General features: G+C 38.2%; 1 protein-coding gene across 2 annotated transcripts in view; it reads left to right on the forward strand.

The window, feature by feature from the left end:
- The window catches only part of POLA1 (DNA polymerase alpha 1, catalytic subunit), a 193,224-nt gene that overhangs the window by 67,121 nt on the left and 110,021 nt on the right, over window positions 1-16,082 (forward strand). For both annotated transcript variants that reach the window (XM_042867742.1, XM_042867743.1), the window contains 6 exons: window positions 6,302-6,334; window positions 7,916-8,008; window positions 8,485-8,690; window positions 9,960-10,092; window positions 10,681-10,812; window positions 14,280-14,454. In XM_042867742.1, the coding sequence (XP_042723676.1) occupies window positions 6,302-6,334; window positions 7,916-8,008; window positions 8,485-8,690; window positions 9,960-10,092; window positions 10,681-10,812; window positions 14,280-14,454 (772 nt within the window). The remainder of the gene's footprint in view (window positions 1-6,301; window positions 6,335-7,915; window positions 8,009-8,484; window positions 8,691-9,959; window positions 10,093-10,680; window positions 10,813-14,279; window positions 14,455-16,082) is intronic.

Below are 16,082 nucleotides of genomic sequence, written 5' to 3' on the forward strand. Positions count from 1 at the left end.
GCAAAACTAATGGAAAGGTTGTAAGTGCTTATGTGGATTAATTAGTGGTGATACGTAGTTACCACAGTTCTTTCTGTCTGTTCCTCTTCATCATGGGAGAGAATAGCTAAGAGGAATTGTTAAAGCTCATAACAGAAATATTACTGTTCAGTTAGACAAGTGAACACCCAAGCTGGCAAAAAATCTCAGGCATACAGTAGGATATCCACTGGATAGTCTTCAAAAATGTAGTTTTTGTCAAGGCCATTAGAGTTTTTCAAAGGCAGAAATGATTTTTCTTTTTCTTGATACGCCTTTGATGCATTATTTTTGAAATCACTCTGTTAAGTCTCTTCCACCTGACATAAGTCTGCCTTTCCATTCCTTCATGTCTTTGATCCCAGGAGTCTGCAGAGAATTCGTATGTCTTCAGCAGAGGTCTTTGCTTTGCATGCTAGCTTTATGCCGTGTCCCATTGCCTTGTAACTCAGCTAGAAATCTTAGCTTGTTTTCACACCAGAATCCTCTTGTTGGAAGATGCTCTTTAGTGGCTTTGAAATAGGTATGTCAAAAGGTACTTGAGGTAATGGAAAAAACTGTTCTTGGTATATTCGTATTTTTCCTAACCATTCTCTTTCTTAAATCACGTTCCCATTTAATTAAGTAATTAGCAAGTTGGGAGTCAAATTAGGACAGAATTTTGCACTTTGATTTATGGTCCGCAATTACAGTGCTTTAGTTTGTCGACTCCCATTTCATGGGTGAGAGCGTGCGTGTGTTGCTAGTCTTGGTTTTGCAAGTAGAAAGTTAAACTAGAATCTCACAGCTGTTCACTGTGTGCAGGAGTTCACAGGTTTTTAGAAGTATATGTTTGTTGGGGGGGAGGGGGCATGGCTGTACAGATGGGTTGCCAGGCAATTAATTCTTCCTACTTGGATTGCCTGCAATAGGAGACAATCCAGCTCTCATGAGCGGCGCAATATTATTTGCAAAAGGAAACTAACGAGTAACAATTTTCCTATTTTCTTCCTCCTTTCTTCTGTCTTCCCAGCCTCACTGTAAGCCTCCCTTCCTTTGCTGTGCATTTCTGAGAAACTGCTAATGATTGATATGATAGCAGTGCTGTCATTCTTCTTAACAAAAAAAAAAGAAGTCATTTTTATTCTAGGTATTTTAATAGAGTCCCATTAAGGATGTATTGCTGACTGAAATATTGGTGTGAAGGGCTCTCACTGAGCCGAGCCCAGGAATTAAGAAGTCAGGAAATCGGCTGCTGCATTGCAAAAGAACCTTGTGTGACACAGTATCTCCTGATTGGGGGGATCATTACTGCTATTATGACTCGACTTGCGTAGGAATTTTAAATTTCATCTGAATGTCAGTAATAACCCTCTTAGCAAATTATCCTGAATAAAATCACGAAGGCATTTTATATAATAGGTGTTGAATTACTGGATAGATTTGCTAATTAAATACTCTTTGTTCTGCTGCAGTTGACATTACAGGGTAAGATCTTGAACAATTATTCTCAACAGCTGTACTTTGTTAAGGGAAAAATTAACCACAAAGTTTATTTTTTTTATACTTGAAGTTGGCAGATTTTTGAAATGTGCTTGAAAAAAATTCCATCATCCAATTGGTAATGAGAAGATAAATATGCAGGTGTTGCTGTGAAATCAGATAACTACTGACTGCCTTATTAATGAATTTTAGCAAGTCTTTATAACCTTCTGTTTTGTAGCTGTTGGCACTTACAAGTGATCTTCTGTCAGAATGGGTAGCACTAACATATGCCAGTCACTTGATGAAGCTAACTTGTCTGTGACCCTCTTGTAATTACCTACATCCTCTCTGTTCTCGGAGACAATTCAGAAATGGTCTTTGCACAGCCAAAGCTTTTTTTGAGTTGAAGATAATTCTATTTTAAAAAATATTATCTTTCTGTTTTTATAGATAGCATTATTTCAGAGAATGAAATAGAAATTGCCTGAAATTATTGAGGGCAAAAAATGGTAGGCCTTTCTTTTTACATGTAATCTCTTCACATCTCTGTCCAATGTATTTAATTCTGCTTCAGGGACTCCTGTTTCCCCATTGGAGTACTCAGGAAAAGATAGAGCCTTTTTCTGTAGGAGTCATCTGTTAAGTTAGAGAAGGGGGGAGTTTGAATAAGCTAGAATGTTAATGACTGTATATGAAATTTGATGCCATGACTTCAGAAAAAAATTGAAATTTCATGTAATGGTACTGGGACAGTGCCATCTGAATCACTTTTTTAGGAAAGGAATGAGTAGAATACTTTTCTAATGATTTTAATTAAAATGGGATCACACCTGAGTACATACGGCACAGAGAGAATCTGCCATTAAGACTCCTTGTTCTGCTGTTGTTCATTTCTTTGTTCTTCTTTGTCTACGTAGAAGATTGAGGCCAGCTCAGCTTTTTGCAGTCTGTGACTTCAGCAGAGTTCAAGCATCATGTTATCAGAGTACCAAGTTTGCAGCATCAGTGGACGGTCCTTAAACCAACTAGATGTTCTGAACTTGACTCAGAGAGTATAAATTCATAGGTAACCATATGTGCTTGGGAAGTAACCCTTTTAAGGGCATTCATTGAGTGGCAGTTGTCAGGTTGAATTGTGGCTTGGAGCCTAACCTTTCCTTAGGTTCCTTGAAGAGGAATATGGCATATTACATGTGCTTACATCCATGCCTTTGTAACTCTGGAAGAGTTACTCCATCCTTACGTGCGGAAATTTCTTCTTTGAGGAAGAAAGTGGCCAGAAAATGTGTATAAACAAACTATATTGAAGGAAAATGTTATTTACAAAGCTAAGTCTGACAGAAGTAAGAATGCCAGTGTCAGTGAGAATAGCTTCAGTGGTGCATAATTGAATGCAACCTGAAAAAGCACAGTGGAACGTCATACTTTCTAGTTTCAATCATTATGGTGGTTCCAAGATTCAGCAATAATAAAGACACTTGATATTAATATTGAAGGAAAGCCAAGGTTCTTATCCTGCTTGTGTACTGCAAAGTATAGATGGATGCCTTTATTTCAGAATTGTTGTCTGGCAGCAGTGGAACAACAATAGCCAAGACTCTTGGTTTGTTTTAGGCTCCTCAGCCTCATGAGGGATATGGGATTTCCCAGAAGACAGTCTTATTCCCCGTGAGCAAGCCCTGATGAAAATGGTGCATTGCTTGACTGTCTTTAAAGCTACAGTATCAAATTGTACAGGCTGTCCTAATAGCCTCAAGTTTATCTTGGCTTTAACAAATGGTTTAAAGTCATTCTCCCTAAGTGCATTAAACCTATAGCAGTAGAATCACAGAATATGCCAAGTTGGAAGGGACCTGTAAGGATCAAGTCCAACTGCTGGCTCCACACAGGACCACGCAAAAATTAGACGGTATGTCTCAAAGCATTGCCAAGGCTCTTGAATTCCAGCAAGCTCTGTGCCATGACCATTTCCCTAGGGAGCCTGTTCCAGTGCTGGACTGCACTCTTGGTGGAGAACCTTTTCCTGATATCCAGCTTGAACTTCCCCTGACGCAGCTCCACGCCGTTCCCTCGGCCCTGTCGCTGTCACACAGAGCAGAGCTCAGCGCTGCCCTCCACTCCCTGTGAGGAGCTGCAGCCGCCATCAGGCCTCCCCTCAGCTCCTTTGCTCTGGGCCTCAGCTGCTCTCCATACAATCTTACATCTTACTATCCAGAACTATCTTTGTAGCCTTCCTTTGGATACTCTCTAATAGTTTTGTATCCATTCATTTATTTATTTATTCATTTTACTGTGGCAGCCAAAATTGTGCACAGTACTCAAGGTGAGGCCACACCAGAGCTGTGTAAAGGACAGTCACTTTCCTTGACCAGCTAGCAGTGCTATGCTTGATGCACGTCAGGTTGTAGTTGGCTGCCTGGACTCACTGTTGATTCATGAGCAACTCGCTGTTGACCAAGATCTCCAAACCTCTTTCAGCCATGCTATTTTCCAGCATCTCATTTCCTGTTGGCATGCATAGCCAGAGTTGCCCCTTCCCTGATGCAGAACCTGGCCCTTACTCTTGTTAAACTCATGGGATCATATCACAGAATGTTTTGGAAGGAACTTTTAAGATTATCTAGTTCCAACTATGGACAGGGACACCCCCTCTAGAACAGGTTGCAGTCCTAGCCAGCCTGGCCTTGAATGCCTCTGGGGAGGACACATCCACAACATCCACAACTGGAACAGGGCAATCTGTTCCAGTGCCTCACCACCCTCACAGTAAAGAATGTCTTCCTAATATTTAGTTTAAACCTACCCTCTTCCAGTTTAAAGCTATTTCCCGTTGTCCTGTTGCTTACCTGCCCTTAAACTTCACCAATTTCATGCAGTTGGTGGTCGCCCAGCACTCTAACTTCTCTAGATCTCTCTTAAAGGCCCCTCCACCCCAACAGAGTCAGCAGCTCCTCCCAGTTTCGTATCGTCAGCAAGCTTGCTCAAAACATCTTCTAGTCCTACATCCAAGTCATTTATGAAAATATTATAAAGAATTGGCCCTATAATGGAGCCCTGGAATACCCTGCTAGTGACCAGCCTGATGTAACCCTGATTTACTATAACTCTTTAGGCCTGAGCCAGTTACTCACATGTTGCAATTATGTTTTTATCTAGCTGTGTGCTCGGCATTTTGCCCACAAGGATACTGTGAGAAACAGTATTGAAAGGTTTCCCAAAAGATAACATGAAATGGCTTTCCTTTGTCATCTGGACCAGTGAACTTGTCATAAAAGGAAATTAAGTTACTTAAACAGGATCCATAAAGAGGACTATTAACAGGAATAATTGAAAAACTTCTGATGATTATACTGAGTGAGGAAGGTAAGCATAGGAGCCAGGGAACCAAGCACAGCCTGGAACTATGTGCCAGAGCACCAGCAGCCTGGCAGGATAGGAAATTGGGAATACGGTGGAAATGTGGCCAGGTGAGTGAAGGAATGGACCAGATGTTGGAGGGAGGAGAACAGGTTTCATGAAAAGGAAGAAAGAGAATGGACATAGAGTGAAATAGGTACTGGAAACTGGGAAAGGTGGAAAGGCGAAGAAAGGAAGCTTGGGAATTAAAATAACAAGGGACTGGCACTGGGATTTTTTAGAGTAGAGCCGACAGTATATGGGGCAAGGAGATAAAGTTTGAAAGTGAAAAAGTAAAGAGTGCACTCGAAGGTAATGTAGTTGAAGAATGTAGTGAACATGCAACTTTTGCATCCAGTTCATGAGGCTGATTTTGCTGTAATTGGTTAACCAGAATGGTTTAACTACACTGATGCAACTAGGGTACAGAGTAAACAAACCTGGACCATGTTTAAACAAGCCAACCTGGATACATGTAGAAGTTCACCTGCAAGAGAGCAAAGCACAGAATACACCAGGCATTTAAACGCTTGCCAAACCTGTCATGTAGCTGTGCAAACTTTACCAAGCCCTTGCTGCTGCAGCTACACAGTTTTCTTCATGATGCTGATTTGCTTGGTTATGTTTGCTCTATAGCAATGTCCTTTGCTTCAAATGATAAACTCTTCTACCTCACTTCACTGTGCAGATGAGTATTAGATGTTGAGGCAGCAGCCTACTTGTATGAGGTCTCTATAGCTATTTTTGAATTCTTAGGATCTGGGGAATGTAGAATGTACTCTTGGCCAAGGAGCCAACCCTGGTTAACACACAGGTTTACCCATTGATTTAACATCTGCATCCCAGCTTCTTGTCCCAATTCAGTTTTCCCCAAGGAGTTTGCTTTTTGATTATCTATTTTGAGACCACTGGAAGATAGTTAACCTTTAGAGTACATTCTTGGAAAGCAGACACCATCCAGGCAGTACTGAACAAGTTAGAACCTTTTTTTGGAGAAAAGCCTCAACAATATCAAGAGAGGAGATGAAGCATATGCCAGAAGATGGTTGACCTAAATTATCAAAAGAACATTCATTCTGGTTCTTCTTGATGAGATTTTACTTGAGCATTTGATTCAGTTGTTTTTTTGTGGGTTTGTTTGTTGGGTTGTTTTTTTGTATTATAGAATGTGTACACATGTGCAATTTTGAGATTTGTTTTAATCTTGTTTTCGGGGAGTTAATAATAGCATTAATACAAGGTCAGATGAGAATTTAGTCATGTAATAGGAGTATCAAGGTGACTGTGTGTTGCCAGGAGAGAGGTGGTTTGCTTTGTTTTGAAAGGTGAGAGCATTTGGAATTAGCAACCTAATGGATATGTTTGCACACGTTAGCTTGTAATTATATCATACGCTAATCTTTGATTATTTTTTTCATTTCAGATTTTGATGCATACCAAGGAGATGGTGCAAAAGGTAATGCTGAGCATTTTCATTAAACAACAACCCTTAAAGAGCACACCTGGTGAATTTTTTTATTCCAAGAGAACTGTAACCCAAATAGACCTGAAATCACATCTTAGGATGCCTAGTTTACAAATGTAATCCTTCCTAATGGATTATAGCTTTTTTCTTTTCCTACCACAGATATGATCTAGTCCCTGCTTGAAGCCTGTGTGCAACTGTTTCAAGCAAATTAGCAACAGTGCTAATTAGAGTTTACTCATAGACCTGTTACATTATGTGTTCTAGTGTTTTATTATGGTTTATTTTTTGGCATCCTTTAAACTCTGTCATGGGGTGTTTTTCTGACTATGGAGCTTAACATGGACATAGCCATGCTGTGGTTTTTACAGTTGCATTGATTCTTCACCAATGGAGACATCAGGTTCTCACTTTTCTTGCTAATACCATGTCACTGAATGCATCTGACCATATTTTGGTGACATTTACAGGTAGTGACAGTTTTTCTTTTCACTTCCTTGCTGTGTCTTTCATGTGCACCTCAGGTGCATTTCATGTGATTCATTTTGTCCAGAATTTGCTCCATTATCCCGGAGTCGCTCTTGATTATGAAAAGTCTGGCTGTTGTTTGAATACAGTCTTCTGTAAGTGGGGTGTTTGCTACATGGATCAGAGTGAGAGGTAATAGGAAGGGCAGAAAGTCAGTCAAAGAGAAGAAATCAAGTAGGTGTTTGTATTCACCTCCAGCTGCAATTGTTTAGTTGTTGAACTTGAGGGTTAAAAAAAAAATTGAATCATAGTGGCTAGATCATTATCCAGAAGGCAGTCTTGGCTCTCTGGAAGATCTGCCGGCCAGGGGAGGACCAACACCAGTGACTGAGTTGGAGCAGAAGTAAAAAGATGGGAGTGTGAAGACAGGAATCTTAAAATATATGCATATTTTGAAAAAATCTGAAAGAACAACAGCCTAATGGAGAGGATACCATGGTATTGTTATTTCCTGAATCTATTAATTGATGCTTCTGTTGGAGTGAAGTACCTCCAAACAGTTTGCTGAAGCTTTTTTTGTTTGTTTGTATTCCAGAGTGGCTTCTTTGCAGTAGTATTGTGATGACCACAATGAAGTTGGATACCTAACTGTAGTATTATACTTAAAGCCCATTGGCTAAATGTCTTGTCTGAAGAGCATGAGCATGTCCTATAGTCTTTCTGGATCTAAATGAACCTCTTGTGTCCTGACAGTTCAAACTTATTGATTATTGATTAGAGTTCCTCTTGTTTCTCAAGAGTAGAACTGTTCAATTTCTTATTTTTCTAATATTCATATGGTAAAATTTTAACTACTTATAATATTATGTATTCAACTGAACGGTGATTTGTTTTTAGCACAACAGTGGTTTAAGTTTCATTTTTCTCTTTGAGTTCAAATGTGTCATAATGGAATGTACAGACTTTGCAGTAAAAATTTACATTTTTCTACTTTTTAGTATTTAAGCAATAATATATGGACAGTGATCTCCTTAAGTCTTGAAACTGAGGAGACTTGAAAGAAGTAGAGTGGATTTAGTTTTCAAAACAATTTGTTTCATTTAGATGAACCTTGAAGTGATTTATGGAGACACAGATTCCATTATGATAAACACTAACAGCACCAATTTGGATGAAGTCTTCAAGCTGGGGAACAAGGTAAGGACTTTTTTTTCTTTTTTTTTCTTTTTTAATTTCTTTTAATAAAGCTATTTCTGTATTGTGAGTGACTATCGTCTACCTGTTCCTACTCTGAAATCCCTTGTGTAATTTATTTGAGAGGCTGGTAGAGTAACTGCCCTAATGAAAAGTCCCAGAGTCTGGTATTTACAAGGTTGTGTTCTGTCCTGTGCTTCCATACATTGTCTGGTTTTGTTAGGGAGGTGGATATGGCAGACTGTAATTCCTTAGGAAGCTAACAGATGAACCTTAACTTTAATGGTTGTTTCTACAACTAATTCTACTTTCATTGATTTCACAACTGCTTCTGCTGAGTCTTTAAAACATGTATGTAAAAACACAGTGTGTTGAGTTACTTGTTTTTAACTTAAAAATGATACTTGTCTTCATGAAATATATATTTGTCCACAGTTACTAAGGTGTTGCATTTGGTTTTAATATTGGTACATTCACAGATCAAAAGTGAAGTGAACAAGTTGTATAAATTGCTGGAGATTGATATTGATGGAGTCTTCAAGTCCTTGCTACTGTTAAAGAAGAAGAAATATGCTGCCCTTACTGTGGAACCAACAGGGGATGGGAAATATGTAACTAAACAAGAACTGAAAGGGTTGGATATAGTCCGAAGAGACTGGTGTGATCTTGCAAAAGAAACTGGAAAGTGAGTTCCTTTGCCTTGTTGTCTTTTTGCTGTTTTAAGCACTAGTGCTTCATAAACATTTGGTATCATGTGGCTATGTCCTGAACCCTATAGACTAGTAGCTAACATCAGTGTTAGAGTATCTTCACTGATCTTTTGTAGGAAATGGTAAACATTATACTTTGGCAACAGTAACAGGTTATGTTTGTGCAAGTTCAAATGTCCCTAGTTCTACTGACTGCTTCTGTGGAATCTGTGCATTTGATTTGCTGCAGTTTTATGTAGGTAGCTTAATAACTACAGCTGGAATCTTGTGCAAATGGTAGGTGATATCATAGTTTGGAGTCACAGGTTCAGATTTTTTTCAAGAATGGTTGAGGATACTGGTGGTCAGCTCTCTCCGCATCCTTTAAAGCTGAAAGTGTACAGTGTGCAATCTGAAAAGTGTAAGAGAAAAGATCTCTTGACTAAGGACTGACTCTCTTCCATTTTTCATTGAGATTCTTCTGATTCTTCATTATGGCAGATAACGGATTGGTGATTTATGTTTTTACATGAAACATTCTTGTGCTTAACTTCAATGGAAATAATACTTCTAAGAAAAAACTGCAGTGGATGAAGAGGTGGTGATCAGGGGACTGACTCAACTTACAGTGCATACTGTGTCTTGAAAACTTAAATAAATTGTGGTTCAAATGTATCCAAAAATGAATACTTTTTTACATTTGTAAAAATACACCACACGCTTGCTTACTGTTCTTAAGACTTGCATTTTCTAAGAAAAGATGCATCATAATAGAAGCAAATTTTTCCAAGCTAGGAATGTATTAGTAATTAAAGCTATACAAATGTTTGAGAGTGTTCTTTAGTGACTAACTCTTCTGCAGCTGGCAGATCTTCCAACCACATACAGAAATAGGCAAGACTTTGCTTACTTTAACTTTGCATTTTCTCTTCTCTCCAGCTCTCTTCTTGCCCCTTGTAGATACCTGGTAAAGAATAATAAATGCCAAAATAAAACAGGAACAGAAAACAAGCTAGTTGGTCTCGACGGTTCCGAATCGCTGCTAAACGTTAGAATTATTTACAGTAACTTGCTTTTAGTAAATGAGCGAATAAATAAAATAGAACAAGACAGGAAATATCTTGGCAAATTTCTCTAAATTTTGGATCAGACTTCAGGTTCTTTAGCTTGTAGAGGTAACCCTGGGAAGGGACGAATTTGTTTATTGCGTTGGCTTTGTTTTGTTTATTTCAAGCTTTGCTTTTCTTCGGACCTGTTTTTTGCAGCTATGTAATTGGTCAGATTCTTTCTGATCAGCCCCGAGATGTAATTGTGGAAAATATTCAAAGGCGGCTCATAGAAATTGGAGAAAGTGTGATCGGTGGCCAGATCCCAGTAAATCAGTTTGAAATAAATAAGGTAAATGAAGTCTACAACTCTTCTGTGCCTCAGTAAAGCTTCGCTGCTCTTGATACTGACTCCTGATAAAAGTCTTCCTTGTCCTTATGACACCATGAAATAACAGGAGTGGATAGGACGCTCTCACGAAGAATTCTGAGGTGGATCTTTTCATTTGCATCCATTTGAGTTCTGTAAATTGAAAACATGATCAAGACCTGATATTCTTCTATTTTGCACAATGCTTTCACCTTTCACCTAGTTTATTTTTAACACAATTCCATTATATTTCTGTTTTGGACTATGACGTTTTCACTACAATGCCTTTTTGAACAGTAATTGTAAAAACATCCTCTCATTTTATTAATAACAACATTTTAGAAGTATGTAAGACTAGTTACCTAAAGCTTAATGCCTGGAAAACACTTGTATTACAATTTTCACATGTTTTGTGTGTTTGTGCATATGTGTTGTAAATGTCCTATTGGATAGTAGATAAGTGAAGATAGCTGCTACGTAATCTTGCCTCTTAAAGTTCTGAGTTGTCCATCACTGAAGTAAAATGCTTCTCTTCTAGTTATGTTTTTGTTTCCTTCTTTGATCTCTTAGGCATTGACAAAAGATCCCCAGGATTATCCTGACAAAAAAAGCTTACCACATGTGCATGTTGCCATGTGGATAAATTCTCAAGGAGGCCGAAAGGTGAAGGCAGGAGATACAGTGTCATACATCATTTGTCAGGTAAAAATGTCATTATTTATAGCTAAATACAGCATACAGTTTTCAGAGACAACAAGGAAAACCAACTCCTGGGAAACCAAAGTTTTGATGTTTCTTTGTAGTGAGATTACGTTAGAGTTTAAAATGGTCAGTTTTCTGTACTGAATTTGGTGTTTTTTTCTTTAAAAAAAAAAAACAAAAACAAAAAAACAGCTCCTTAACATTCAATTCAGTTCATCTGGCCGTCTCCATATAGTGGCTTATAAAATTTCCATGGATTAATTTCTGTTAATAGTATTAATACCTTAATTTTAAAGGAAACAGCATATATTTATTCGAAGGAGAAAAATGTTTTGGTGGTGAAAAGCCTGTCATTCTTGGAAAGTTCTTTGGTGACGGTGGTTAAATGTTATAATCATCATTCTGGCCTTAGCTTGTGTCTTTTTAATTCATAGAGGTAGTGCCAGATTCAATAACTGTTGGTTAGGCTGGGTACTCTGAAGAGCTTCCTATTTTCAGGTATTTATCTTGTGAATGCTTTCAAAGCTTCAGAAGATGACATCATCTTAGTGACAGCTGGAACAATGAAGTGGTTGCTTGTTTTTGTATATCTTGCAGTAAAGACATATTTTCCAGTTTTCTACAGTGATGACATTTTTTTGAGCTTTCTTTGCAAAAAATGTGGGTGCACTATCTAAATATGACACTGTAATGGTGTCAAATGTGCGTTTAATACATCTTTACAAATTTTATTCAACTTTCCTGTTGGTTAGAGAATTATTTCCTTCTACAGCCCCCTACTACTGTTTTGTTTTGTTGATTCAACATGACGCTCTTTTTTTCCTTCTGCAAAGACGTTGTAAATTGGAACAGAATAGAATTCAATCACTAGCTCCTTCCACTCCCCAAAATACTACCAAGAAACTCCTTAAGTGTGTCTGTGTATAAATATATGTACATACACTTCATTACATACACTGTGACTCTTCAAAGAGTCTGACATTTAGTCACATTCCTTTACTCTGAAATTAAGCTGCTTGCTGGAAGATGTTCAAAAATACCATTGTGAACATGGCATGAGTGTGTTTGGGTTTGTGGTTCAATGGGAGGAACGTGCCGTGCTCATTTCTACATGCAAGGGGGAAGGGATTACAACACCCTTGTGTGTGAAGCATAACTCACACCGCAGTGGAATGCCTATTTATCTTTTAACCCATTCCCCTCTCATTATTGTTGAGTTGACTGTTCTTTTCTAGCCATTTCTCCACAGTGTTACTCTGAATCTGAGTATAAACTCAAGAAAAATGAAAATACCAGGGGATATAAAGCCCATAACAGAGGGAAGAGACTTTCTTAATGAAAGCTTGTTCAGAGTCCTATACAACTAGTTGAAGAATGCTTAGGATTTGCTTTTTATTTGAAGTTCTTTATTGTCAGCAGTGCTTGTCACCTTAGAAAACAGGCATGGTTTCTTTCTCTCTGCTGGTTCACCTGATGAAGTTCTGTAGGGCACTGTTGTGGAATTACTCTGAGGCTGCTTTCTGCTAAATGAATCTTGAATGAGTCGGTTTGCTTTCCTTGTCGTCTTTGCTGCCTGCTGGTAAATTTTGCTTCTCCTGGGAAGTACAGTTGTTACAGTAAAATTCAGTAAGCCTCCTTTTAGTTTAATTTAATATCAGTATGATGTTAGTGATCATACCACGTGTTAGACCATTGCTTAATATTTAGCACTTGGTTCTGAAACAACACGGCCAGAAACTAGCTTGCGTGTCCATGCCCCCTTAAAGAGCAGCAGGCTGAATTCTGCTGATGAAGACTGGAAGCATTGGTGTTCTTCCTTAGGTGGTACTGTCTACAGCATGTGCTAATGGAACGTAGAAGAACGTTGGTGATACGTGTGGAATGTATGTCACCACATTATTGGCTGTTTCACAGCAGAGGGATGTTCTGGAGTCACAGTTGTTGATCGTGCTTAATTTTTGGATGTTTGGTGTGACTATGTTTTAAATGTTTAAAACGTGTTAGGGAGCACACGCCTCTTAGCTGCTAAGTACTGGCATGAGTGACATGTATATAATTATCTCACAAATATATATTCTACTTCAGATTTGCTTTAAAAACAACAAAAAAGTATAGGTTGGATTACATGGGCCAAAGCATCTCTTATGCAAAATGGATGGGCTTGGCAGTGTGATTTCTACACTGGCCCAATATTTCAGCTCCTTTATCTTTAAGAACTGAATGATACTGATTTATACTTAATTGAGAGTCCTTAGCCCAGCATGAGGAAGCTGCCAAGACTTCTGAGAGCTGGACTATTGGTACGGCTGAGCAATGGCACAATACAAGAGAAGAATGTACTTGTTGAAAGAAGGAGCTGAAGGAATCGCATTACAATTATTTTTGCAAAGCAGCTGGATGAGCTGAATAGTCCTAAATTAATTTTGTTCTGAATACTAAGTTGTCTGAAAGGAGTAGGAGGGACCAATGGCTTGCAGTCTGTCTTTAATAGTGATGAGTTTTCAGTCCATGGTTGCTGACCCTATTGAAGCCTGTATCTTGTGTTAACAGAAAAATTGAGTTGTAATGTGTCAATGTGTAAATTTTATTTAAAAAAAAAAAAAATAGACAAAAGGATTGCACTTAGCAAGAAATAAGCTTTAGTCATCCACCCCCCCAACCCCTTGTTAAGGCTTGCTTGTATTACTGAATATTTGTTAAAATACTACTGTAATTTCTACTCTAGAATTTTAATACAGGTGAAAAATAAAATTTCCTAGTAAAGTTGTGAACTGATCACATGATTCTACAGACAAAATAAGCTACATTCCAATGAACAGTGGAATATGCTCCAAACCTCTGAGTGGTATTTCTCTTTTGGCTTGAGATGTCACCTTTTGTTTCTTTCAGTATTTTTTTCTCTTTCAAATGGATACTATTCCACTGTCTGATAATTCACATGACAATGGACGGTGGTCCTTCTCTAGCTATTCATTTTAATTGTTTATTTATCGAACGAAAGAGTATAAATTTCCTAGCAAAACAGATATAGTTTTAATATCCAGGACTTGGAATTTGCTTGTTGTGCAAAATGATAATGCCAGTTTAGTACAAAGTGAATCCAAAATGCATGCCCTCTGCATATTTTTAACTGGGCTGATAGTTACAATGTGTTTTCATTGTGCATTTCAGAATTGACAGATGGAACTGTTTACTCTGTCTACTCTTACTGATTTGCACGTGTAGGCTGCAATAACACAAGCTGGATTTACATTCTTGAACTTGCTAGTTGATGCCAGCATCAGCAGCGCAGCTTTTTTTTTTAACCACTGTTGGATTTGTGTTGGATGCATAATAAATCAACCAAAAGGGTGATTGTGTAACAATTTTTTGTTAAAATAATACATAATATTTGAAGCTTAATCCTTTGTATAGACTGAATGTCGATGTTACTTTTCACACTCTTTCATATTTGTCTCTTGTCTTAGGATGGATCAAATCTCAGTGCCAGCCAGCGAGCGTACGCTCCAGAACAGTTGCAAAAGCAAGACAATCTTACTATTGATACTCAATACTATTTGTCACAGCAAATACATCCAGTAGTTGCTAGAATATGTGAACCTATAGAAGGAATTGACTCTGTTCTTATTGCAACGTGGTTAGGTAAGTATTCTAACTTAAGCTTATTCAAGGAATTAAGAGATAAAGTGAGGAGTTTAAATTTGTATTTCATAACAGAAATGCTTCCGAAAATTAGTGCTTCTACAGTGAGCAGTAGCATGTGTTCTACAGTCTACAGAAAGCAATTTGGATTGTGGCTTTGTATGACTACAGCAGAGTAACATTTTTCAGGAGGTATTTATTAGCATGAACAGAATCTTACAATCCTTTTTCAGAATTGCAAATGTTTTATGTTCATATGACAGTACTGATGGTGTTCAATTACTATTACATGTTTCTAGGATTTTCTTAAGCTACTGAAGTAGTTCTCTGCAGTATGTACTCTCTAGCACTCTCTTGAGAAACCAGTCATAGTTGTACTGAAAGGATACAGTTTTTAGTAGTATGTAATTGAGGACTTTTTTTTGCTAGAACTGACCTACTAGCAAATACAAACAAAATGTTAGTAACAGTCTTCATTAATTCATACTGTTCAGGCAAACAGCCAAAAAAAGGCTATAAAAGGCTATAAAAAAATGTGAGTAATGCCAGTGAGCCATGAAATCAGCAGTTTTTATTAAAATGAGCAACAGGGAATTGCCCTTGTTAGAATTGTTTGTGCTTTTAAGAGAATGTTAAAGGTATTTTTATACCCAGTTCTGATTGTCTTTTGTATCCCCTAGGCTTTTTACCTAGAAAGAGGTACAGGTGTTGAAAAATGTTTTACCATTCATTCAGGCATCTTTCCCTGAAAATATAATTCTTTCCTCGTAACCTTTTTTTGTGTTGTTTCCTCCTGAAAATGACTCACCAACAGGAACGATCTCTTTGATAAACAGAAATGTTGAGATCTCCCACACCTAGCCTGTCAGGTTTTAGAACTGTTACTCAGCGACATGGAAGAAGCCTGTTAACCTTGCTAATCTTTAAAAGAAGAGTTGGACCTCAGCATTATGTATCAGAGATGGTCAAGGTCCAAGAACTGGTCACTTAAAACCAACAGGCAGTGTCTTGCTCATCAGGACTGTTTACCTGGGACAAGGCATCTCTGTAGCTTCCTGACTTAGAGATGGTCCTCCTCGTTGTGGGGCTTATGGTTTGCATTTAAAATGTGCGCAGTTAAGTCTTGTGGCTTCTCAAGAAGAGTGATTGCCATGAAAGGTCCTCATCTCCCAAGACAATCAGCTTTTTCCATCTCAGTTTCAAAAAAAATAAAAAAAGGTGGGAGTGGGGAAGGAAGGTCTGGGTGTTTTTCTTACTCTGGGAGTGTAGGCACGACAACCACAAATGTGGCTGTTTGATTGCAAGGCTGTGTCTTGTAGGTGTTGGTGTTGCGTCTCTAATGCCTTGAAGAGGTGTCAGCCCTACTTCACAAGTGCAGGCTGACCGCGCAGATCTTTCTGTTTATGTGGCAGGGCCTCAGTATGCAACTTTCTCTTCATGTCAAGAACCAGCTATGTGCTATGCAAGTCTGAGGAAGTCAAACAGTATTACATGTGTTAAAATTTTATAAGATGAAGAAAACTTGCACGTTTTTTAGTTGAGAGATTCAGATATGAAAGACTAGCTCCCTGCAGGCACCTAAATTAAGTGCCCAGATCTTAAGGCCTGTATGCCACTTGATAGCATGT

Source organism: Lagopus leucura, unplaced genomic scaffold (genome assembly GCF_019238085.1).
Source record: "Lagopus leucura isolate 7727_CA_CO unplaced genomic scaffold, USGS_WTPT01 Super-Scaffold_100001, whole genome shotgun sequence".
Lineage (NCBI taxonomy): Eukaryota > Metazoa > Chordata > Aves > Galliformes > Phasianidae > Lagopus > Lagopus leucura.